Raw genomic sequence first — 10,350 nt, 5'->3', positions numbered from 1 at the left:
TAAGACGAATGAGGCAGAAGGCGTTGACAAGTGGGCCAGCTCGGGACAACAACAGTACAATCCGAAAACCTTCCAATACAATCCGAAAACCTTCCAATTTAGTTTTCGCATCAGTTGGATGTTTCCTTTTGTAGTATAAATTTTGGAACTATATGACCAGTACCTAATATGGCTAGTAGTTAAATGTTTTAAGGTTATGGTTGTAAGTGCATTTATGATTTGAAACGTCCGCAAAAAAAAAAGGGACGTTTTAGATCTCATCTTTTGCTTTTGCTTTTGCTTTTGCATGTCTGTTATAGATCCCCAAACGCGGTCTATCTACAACCATTATAGTACGCAGGGACTCAAGTGCCAGATCCCACCACGGGGCATCTGTGGTCCAAGAAGCGCCACCTTTTTCCTCTAGCAGAGGGGATGGGCCAACCTCACTTAGGTTCAATTACAGGAACGCCGACGATATTTTTGCAAAATACTATGGGTTTTCCAGCCTATTTGGTGGAATGAGCGGTGACATCGATAGCTCCAGGGCCAGATCAATGTTTGATTAAAATATCTTTGGGTCTACCTTTGGTGCGGCAGGGAAGGATGCATCGACGAGCTCTCAAGTGTTGTAGAAGGCAACCCCCATTAAGAAGCCGTTGCCGTCCATCCTTGAGGAGTTGTACAAAGGGATTACAAAATGATGAAAATCTCCATAAAAAATTTGGCTACTAGTGGGTAAGCTTCTACAAGAGTTAACTTGCCTTCTAGACTAATATTGAGCTTATTCAATCAGTTTGGGTCATTCAGTTAATAGTACTCTATCTTCTGTATCCATATTTTGTAGGACAATAGTGATTGTGGAAGAAATCTTAACAATCGGTGTATAACCGGGATAGAAGAAGGGCGTAAAAAACATTCCCAACAAAAGGAAATGAATCACCAAATATAGTTCTCGCATTTATTTGTGAATGTAAAACATAAATATCTATCCTCAGCTGGTTTGTCTTTAATATCTCATCACTGCTCCGTTTGAGGCAATCAACCTTATATTTAGAGGCGATGATAATGATCTCAGTTTCAAAATACTAAACATATTGAGAATTTGTTTTACCAAGGAAAATAAAAAGTAAAATCAAATAAGTTTTGTTGCATTACTTGAATTGGTTATACTATACATATTGAGATTTTGTTTTACCAAGGATAATAAAAGTGAAATCAAATAAGTTTTGTTGCATTACTTGAATTGAACCAAATAACATTAGATTATATTTTATTTTTCATAACTTTAGTCATGATAATCACATAACTAAGACTATCAATAATAACTTGAATCAAACATAACTTAGGGTGTCATATCAGGAGTTGTCATGCTTTTTTGGATTTATTTGGTAGGTGAAATGTAGGATTGAACTATCTACTTTAGGATAATAGAATTGTAAGATTTGAATATTTGGCATATAAATGTAACATTAATTGAACCTTTGCATGAGAGCTATGGTGTGATGGTAAAAATGGAACGGGCTCCTTATATAATGAGAATTCAAATGTTATCCATGACAAATTACACATAGGAAGTTTAAAATTTGTGATATTAGGAGCCAACATATTTATCTGTACTGTTCCATTTACTTGGATTATAAAAAAAAATAACACATTCCCGATTTACTTGGATTATAAAAAAAAAAAATAACAAATCCCACAGACGATGTGATGATAAAAAGGTAGCGATGATTCAAATCTCAAATTAACGATAGTTCAAAGTATTTCGAGTTTAAAGTGATGTTGAAGGACCATGTCAGGACCAGATGAGCTTTTCGGATTTACATGATGGATCATGACATGTAAGGACCAAATACCTGGATAAAACAAAAAAAACATTAATTGAACTCGATAAGGCCTCAATATTAATGTTGATTTGGGTCGGATTTAACACAATTAAATCAATTCTAACTCGACCCAATTTGAGTTCCACTTGATTCACATTTAATCATATATCGACTTTAGAATGCCCATAATATTATTGATCATTAATATCTCTGACAGCGAGTTAGTGACCATTCACGGGAAGATTTTTTTGTATTCAAGATAAGATTGAGTTCATTTCTTTTAACGGTTAAATCTTTCTTCGTATGATCCCGACTCTTTTCAACCGATGAAGAGCAAATATCACTACGAGAGTCGAACCCTTTTTCGATCGTGACGGCTGCTGTTGTCTTGAAATGAGAATGAGGCCAAGTTTTCTTTTGGCTGCCAGATTTCTCTCTCGTAACAATTCTTATTTCAACGTTGGCTCAACTTACTGAAGGTTTATCTAGCTACTCTTCCACGAGATCGTTAGTACTGCACCTCACCAAGAAAATCAGTCACTATAGTAATATTTCTTATTAAAGTTATCAGTGATGGGATTCAGACAGGAGTCGCTTGACGCTATATATTGTAATTATTAAGTCACTTCCTCCTGTGCGTCTCACATAATTAATCAACTAAAATATTTAACCTTTTTTAATGAATAGATGATAATTAGGCTTTCCCATGAACTTATCGGACTAATATATATTAAAATATGTCAGGTAGAGATTATGAAACTTGTCTTCTGGTGAAAAATCCGTAGAATTATTTTGTCGACTGGTGCATACACTGCTGCCCCCGGTTCTCTGCAAGCATGACATTACCAACCCAGTTACCTGAAACAAACTGCAGTTTCATTTTGCCTTTTCCTTGTTCTGCTATATATAGGCTTTTGCTGTACCATCTTTCATTATCATTCCCATATATTCGTTCGTTAATCGAACTATACTTAATCATCTGTTCTTATATCAATTAACTATCCCGCTCGAGATTTTTTTTTTTTTCCATCGCTAACACATATACTAAACGTAAAGATTGCATGCATATTATATGTAGTACTGTCAGTAGTTTTGCTTGCCATGGCCTCTCACAAGCTTCATACACAAATATCAATCGGCGCCAGATTGCATCTGACGACAGAGGCATAAGCAAAAGCTTACAACCTAAAGAAAAATGAAAGGAAATTGTGTGTATGCATATTCTTCAAATTAATAGCCGTAATTATTAGTGAAGGTAGAGTACTAGCAGTGCATCTCCGCGTCACAATTATCGAGGCTGCTTATGGGTAGGGGGTGGTGGCCGTCGATGGCGGGGCGAGGGCGAGATCAGTGGTGACGCTGCCTCTTCCTCCCTTGTCCCTGTGCGCTGCGTCCCACGAAGCCATGGCAGCTGCCAACTCTGCTCTGTTGTTCCCCTCCACGCCAACAAGCATCGCTGGTGGCGACGTCGACGTTGTCTGCGCCCACACCTGCTGTAACACCGTGTCAGAGAGTCCCGACAGACATTCTTTCTAATTTCTTCTATTAATTATTATTACGCAGCGGACAGATCAGTACGTACGCGAGCCACCGTGTGGTGGTACACCACGGAGGCAGGATAGAGGCCGTAGGAGCCGCCTGCTTGCTGCAGGTGGTGGAAGTGGGCGGCAGGAGGTGCCGGCGTGGGGACCGTCATGATCTCAGAAGGGCGTGCTGTCATAGCTGGCCGAGCAGCGGACGTCGGTGATGGCAGAAGCAGCAGCCTGGGCGCTGAGGTGGCCGACGAGGCCGAGTGAGGGGTCGGCACGCCGCTGCCCATCAGCATCATGTGCTCTTCGATAGTCGACACCGCCGCGGCGGACGCGGGCACGATTGTGTTCGGAATCACCAAGGACGTCGGAGGCGCCTCTCCGCCGCCGCCAACGTTGCTGCTCCACATGTCCGGCCACAGAAACGTCCCCTGAGGCTTGCATATCCGGAAGCCACTCCGGCGAGACGTCACCTTCTTAGTGTTCGTGGTGGCGCTGTTCTTGGTTTTAGTACTTGTCCTGTTGCTGCTGGAGATGACGGTGTCGTTTGTGGAGCTGATGGTGATGCCGGAATAATAATTAGCGGCCTTCACTTTCTCCTCCTCGGTCGTCCCGTCGTCATGGTCTATCATCTCCATGTTCTTCAAATTCTCCTCTTGCTTCGACGTTCCGCTGTCATGATCTTCACCGCACTGCAATCCCTTGTCTACTCTTATTGCCTCCATGGCCACTTTCTTATTCACTTTCTCCTCTCTCAGCTGGAGGATCTCTTCCTGAGTGCAAATAAATTAAATGCATTGCATTAGCAAGCAATGAGAACTAGAAGGAGAACAACCGCCGCTGGCCGGAATGTGTCCAAAAAAAAAAAAAAACTAATGAAATTAAAGAAATGAGATAGATAGAACAATTCGTACCTTCAAGAGGTGCATAAAATTTGTGAGGTTATTTATTTCTTCTTCATATCTCTGATTCCTCTCCACCAAGCACTTGTAATTTTCCTGTGAATTCAACGAGAAGATTAGTATACTAAGATCTAGTGTTGAGTAATATCTTGCAGAATTACAAATTAATAGCGGAGAAAAAAAGTTAAATCTGGTAATTATTGATCATATCCCTGTAATTAAAAATGTATTGCTTTAGAGATAGGGCTTCTTTACTCACATTATCCACGTTCTTCAGTGACCATAGCTGAATGATTTCCCTGTAATAATTAATAGCCATCGAGCAATTCAAATTAATGATCAATGAAGAAGAACCCGTTCCGGTTTGTTAAAAGCATCAGGTGAAGAACTAATCATGATTTATAATTAATGTAGAAATCCAAAAAGAACCTCTTGAGAGTTGCTATTTCCTCTCCGAGTTGTGTTTTTGACTTGTAGTCACCGCCGCAGGGGCAATCCGACATGGCGTCACCGGGCTTCCACCCCGGCGGTGGCACCCAGTAGGTGTCAGACACGCCGGCCATCTTACGAACGTCCACCAGGTCTGCCGGTTCCAACCAATACTCCATTGCGCCCTCCGAGTTGTGCCGCCGCCGGAATCGTTCGGCGCCGTTCGTCACTACCTTGCCTGCCATGTGTTTGAGGAGATGGTCCAGGAGTCCCGTGTCGCCGATGTGCTTCCTCGCCTCCTCCCTCAGCGTCTGCCGCATTATGGGCTTCCCTAGAGCGGCCCCCTTGGTCTTCATAATCTCCAGCAGCTTCAGCTCCGCCGCTTCATACCTCTCCGTCGACCAGCGGTCCTTCGTCCCCTTCCCGTATTGCCGCTCTTCCCCACTCCTTTTCTTATCAGTGTTCCTCTTGACGGCTCCTGTCTGTCGCTTCTCCGGCCACTTTTTCTCATTTTTCTTTCCTTTTTTCTTCTTCTTCTTCTTATTCTTCTTCTCATCTTCAGCAATCTCCCGCTTCCTTTTCCTCTCACTCTGCTCCTCTTCAACGTCATCTTGTACATCTTCCTCAACTTCCTCTTCATGCCCATCCACCGACATCTCCGCCTGCCGGTGCCTTCCTATGTACTTGACTTTCCTTCGTATCCCCCACTGGACGAGGCCAGAGCACTTGATCATGGTTAAGAGGCAGTGTCCCACGACTGACTCTCCCTCGCCGGCCTCTTCTTCCTGCGGGGCTACGGATTCGCTAGTTATCACCGGCGTCGGAGAATGTTCGTGGAGGTTAGGACACGACAACCAGAAGCTCTCCAAGTGCTTCTGCTCTTCAACCTCCGACGGCGACACCAGCCGCCAAAGTATCCTTCCCGCTTGGTTGGAGCTCATGACGAACCTCTCGTCCAGCTCTGGGTCGCGGCCGGTCTCCGGCGATAGCGCGAAGTAGTTACGCAACGCGAGCGTGCTCGGGAAGCTCACCGTGACCTCCAACCTCGTCGCCTCGCTTACCTGCGTCCCAAGCACATAATATGTAAATCAATGCTACCAAATGTACGTGATACACGAAAAGGGACTCGAAATCCCGACACCTTTACGACTCGGATGGCTTTAAGCTGGATTGGGGACTTGGGAGGAAGCTTTTCGTGATCAATTTCGAAGAAGGCGCCTAGCTGGAACTCCGTTCCTGGATGAAAAAGATTAAACAAATTTGAACTGCAAGTGCATAAAAAGATGTCACTGTGAAGAATGTTGAAGAAGAATCGTACCATTGCAAAGGGATGCATGGCCAGAATTGGCTTCGGGCGGCTGCTGCTTGCTTAAAGCCCACTTACCTTTCCGCTCCTTGGACGTCGATGAATCATTCCTCTTCGAGTAATAATACTTCACCTGTTGTCGCAAACAAGCAATTTCTTTACTCACCGTATCATTTCCTTTTAAGGAACAAATCAAGTCGAAATACTAATACCTTTTAACACAACGCATTGAACAAAAAATAAATAATTATGAAAAAACAATGCAGTCCTAGTCTAGAACGAAGGTACAAAAATGGGTGTGTTCTACATGAGCGGAGTTCTTTATTGCACGAGTGTTGTCATGATGATTATCAAAAGGAATCGCGCGCCGCGCTCTCACTTTTCAGTTTGGTCGCGGCTCAGGAAGGGAATATGCGATCTACACGTCGTGATAACGACCTCCTTCGCTCTTTACCTGCGAATTGGAACGCCCGATCGCTCTGGATCGGCCATGGATCTTGATCGACGGTCTCGATATGAACAACAGAAGATTCGATGGAGAAACAAAAGGGAGATCTTTTTTCCCCTCGAGAGAGAGTGAGAGAACGAGATGGCGAGAGAGAGATAGAGGATACCTTACTTGGCTCGGCCGAGAAATCAGGGACGGTAGTGACGACTTCCATGCTCTTGCTTCACTCTGCTACGACGGTTCCCTTTTTTTTTTTCCTTCTGATTTACTTCAGCTGGATAGTTTGGAGAAGGAACAAAGCAACTTTTGTAATTACTATCCCTACAAGAATCACAGAAAAACAAAAGGAGATCAGACTGTGAAAAGAACCAGATTGATGCTCTTGCCAAAGATTCGTCGATCAAAGATCACAAAGAAGTCACATCTTGACTTGTGATTGCTAAGGAAGAAATTAATGGAAACCAGCTGAAAAGTAATGTATTGTAGCAAGTTTTGGCATTTGTAGTGCTTTCTTTGAGCACAAATTTCCTGTTCCTCACTTCCCTTAATAATATAGTGGATAACACCAGCCGATCCACGGCATTACATGGGTTGAAAACAAAATAAAAACTCAAATTGTGTAATCAACGTAACTAGTAGATACAGTTTGTTAACTGTAAGATGGTTCCGGAGCGGATCACAAATTCTCTGATGGAATGGATAAAATCTATGAAAACGGTGCGATCTATCTATTACGTCAAAGCAAATGCCAAAAAGAACAATATGGACATTTTCTGTAGAGAGATCGATCTGACTCAAGCTGAACGCTACCGAGGACAGTACATTTCCATCAATCAAGTCACGCGAAACCAAAATGAGCAAAGATCGGGAATCAAAGAAGGCTTGAACGAAGAGAAATCGATCGAAAAGTGGTTGAAATCGTGCTTAAAATGAGTGTTGGAGAGGAGAAATACCACTGAAAGAATCAATCTTGGGAGCTGCTTCCTCGATCTGGATGGAAAAAGCCCGATCTCTTCTCTCCAGGTCACTCCTTCCTCTCCTCCACTCGACCACTAGAAGCTTCGTGGAGAGGAAGACGACTCTGCTCTCTAACAAACGCGATTCTGGAAGACGAGGTGTGGAGGTCGTTATAAGGAGCAACGCAGCCACTTTGCCAACTTTCATACACTCAACCAAATAAAATACCCGTTTTTTATTGGTCAGAATCTATGGACCCCAAACCCATCTTCGATGAGTCAGCAAGGAGGATTATTACGGTTTAAACTAACGGGACTGAGTGGACCGCCGAGGTGTGATGAATGATGATTACGTTAGACACGTGTTTCTCAGACGCTCTCACGTACGCAGCAGTGAAGTGATGACTTTGTCCTATTCCTTTGATATATCTACGACTTTACCCTTCCCAACGCTTTTCTTCTGTGCGCCATTTTACAAATATTTGATTATTTTTATCCTGACTATATTAATTTGTTAATTATTTATTATATCGTAATCTAAGATGATTTAAACTAATATCACTTGTTAATTACAATAATTCCAAATCTATTATTACTGGAAAAAAAAATCATTAACTCACCAATATGTAAGGAAGAGCTAAAACTGCAAATCCAATGCACATATCACATCAAATAAAACAGTCGAAAGGTTTCAAACTAAGTGAAATACATGAACAATTTACATTTCACAATCACATTATCACCTGGTAGCATCCAACAATACCATCTGAAATTAGTTATAGTTAATTTACAAAAATTTAACATCATTATACCCAGAAAGAAAAAGAAAAAAAAACAAGGTGTGCTGATACTCCGAGCACAATTTTACTTTGTTGTTAAACTGCTTTACATGATATAGCTTTAAGTATGTTTCACAGACAAAATTTGAGGTAGAAAATATAAATATTTGATTCAATATTCCTCAAAATAATTATAAATTGTATCATCTTTCTTGGATTTGCGCCTGGTGAGCAGAGTCTTAAGCAATTTTTTGCCTTTGCTTGGATTCTGCTCGCTATCTTTTTGGTCATTCCTTTCAGCGTGCAGCTTTATTGATACTGATTTCTTAAACATTATATTGCAAAGCAATTTGAACCAACGACAAGGAAATATTTCATTTCGATGAGATTGTGGGGACTCGGAACCTTAGTTTTCGAGTGAACAACTTTTAGCAGAGAATAGCATGGGAAAATATTACTTCCATGGCATTTCGCAAAGTTTCTCAAGTTATCAGCACATGATTAGGTTCCCATTTTAAGGCTCCAAAACGAGCTATGAAGAGTTCAAGTGCGTGCAAGAATCATTTTAAGTTTTAAATTAGTGGCATTTTGCTACCTGTTGCATATTGAATGATGAGTTGAGAGTTTTTGGTCTTATTGCAAGCGATCCAGACCTTGCTGATGGATTAGACACTGGAACTGGTGATGGTGCTCTTTTATCTGAATATGGAATTAGAAACATATTGTTAAGTCACAACTAATTTCTGTAAGTTGAATTTGATCCCAAGGATGTAATCTGAATTAGTACCAGGACTGAAGTATTTTCCAAATGCTGTGAAGGCGAAGGAGAACGGAGTTTCCAAGGAGATACTGAACGTGCTCGTACGGAAGGAGATTTCGAAAAGGTATGCGTCTTCCTGGTTAATGCATTTCACAGGAACCTCAAATTTGTAGGAGTGAAAGCTCATGTATTTAGAGTTAAATTAAAAATCTGATACGAGTATGTACCTAAGTGAAGGTGCTTTATCCAGTGTTGGTTTTTGAACTGTAGAGATGGCAAAGATTGGTTTAATCAGCAGTTGGAAAGTTAATAGTGAATGAAGTATTAATATTTGACAATTGTTGTAGCACATCAAACTTTACCAGATTGAAACTTGACTGATTCAATCTTCTCGTTAGCGTTGTGGACTGTAGAGATGGAAAAGATGATTGATCGTGTCCGAAAATTGAGACGATGTACGCTGAGATGTGGTGCTCCTGTTAATTCTTTATGGACCTCCGAATGACGTGGACCTGTAATCACAAGTCGTTAGTATCGAGCTGGGGAGAGGTGTCCCGATGATGACCCTCCGACGTTCAAGTCAGAACACTAGCGGCGAGATAAAGAAGTGGAGCAAGAAGCAGCGTAACTGTGGCTACAGTAAAAAGATTGTATACCTCCGTCGAAACTTGGGGGTCCTTATATAGGGCCTCGGAGGTGCGCGTGCACGCTTCTTAAAGCATTCCTTGAAGAGACATGTCAGAAAAAGTACCTCTGACGCTATACCTTAATAATTCGAGCATATTCTGACAAGATAGTGGAAGCTTTTGCCGTATGATTCTCTATCTGACCATGCCGCCAACCATACCGGCAGTCGGTAACACAAGTCCCTAAGAGGATGGCGATCGATCCTCCTTTTGTCTGCTAGCGGGTCGAGCAAGTGAGCCGCCCGGTCCACCTTCTGTCTACCGGTGCCAAGCGAGATGGCCGCTTGACCACTTCAATTGTCTGGTCAAGCTGTTTTGTTTATAGGCCGAGCGGAACAGTCGCTCGGCCAGATTACCACTGTCCAGTGCTCGAATATTGCTTGCTTGGTCGTGCTGCTTCGCCGGTTACAATACGATCTACGGTCGAACGGGCTCACCTCTCGGCACATGCTCAGCCGTTCGACACATGACCTGTCAATCGGCGCTTGCCTTGGCGATACTGGGTCTTTGAGCGTCGGAAGCTAGGTGCGAGACCGAGTTGTGATAACGTCAGACCGACCCTTCCTTAGTCCAATCGGCTTATGGGGTCCCCTGGCCGGACGCTAGCTTGGGGGCGCTACTTTGACCTTCCACGTGGCGCTGACCTTCTGCGGGGCGGGGTCCCACCTTACCACCGGATCACGTGACTCCCCCTCAAGTCTAGTCGAAGGAGGCTGCAAGTCCGACTAATTGGACAAGTAGTCCGGA

At 42.7% G+C, this 10,350-nt stretch overlaps 1 protein-coding gene across 1 annotated transcript; it reads right to left on the bottom strand.

The window, feature by feature from the left end:
- Positions 1 to 3,109: 3,109 nt before the first annotated feature.
- Positions 3,110 to 9,104, bottom strand: LOC122041635 (protein AMEIOTIC 1-like). Its single transcript, XM_042601389.1, has 11 exons — positions 8,945 to 9,104; positions 8,753 to 8,856; positions 8,122 to 8,144; positions 7,999 to 8,021; positions 6,748 to 6,803; positions 5,810 to 5,896; positions 4,669 to 5,729; positions 4,499 to 4,538; positions 4,252 to 4,335; positions 3,391 to 4,110; positions 3,110 to 3,298 (listed from the first exon to the last, which is right to left on the bottom strand). The coding sequence occupies exons 1-11, from the start codon at positions 9,102 to 9,104 to the stop codon at positions 3,110 to 3,112; spliced, it is 2,547 nt and encodes an 848-aa protein (XP_042457323.1).
- Positions 9,105 to 10,350: the final 1,246 nt, after the last annotated feature.

This window comes from Zingiber officinale, chromosome 1B, assembly GCF_018446385.1.
Source record: "Zingiber officinale cultivar Zhangliang chromosome 1B, Zo_v1.1, whole genome shotgun sequence".
Taxonomy (NCBI): Eukaryota; Viridiplantae; Streptophyta; class Magnoliopsida; order Zingiberales; family Zingiberaceae; genus Zingiber; species Zingiber officinale.
The sequence above is the reverse complement of the archived record's forward strand: the minus strand, read 5'-3'. Positions and strand labels throughout refer to the sequence as shown.

Coding starts and splice junctions, on each gene's coding strand:
- LOC122041635 (XM_042601389.1), bottom strand. CDS start 9,104: ATGAGCTTTCACTCCTACAAATTTGAGGTTCCTGTGAAATGCATTAAC. Junction 6,804..7,998: donor TAGCTCTTCCTTACATATTG/GTGAGTTAATGA, acceptor ATCTTTGGCAAG/AGCATCAATCTGGTTCTTTT. Junction 4,336..4,498: donor CACTGAAGAACGTGGATAAT/GTGAGTAAAGAA, acceptor TTGAATTCACAG/GAAAATTACAAGTGCTTGGT.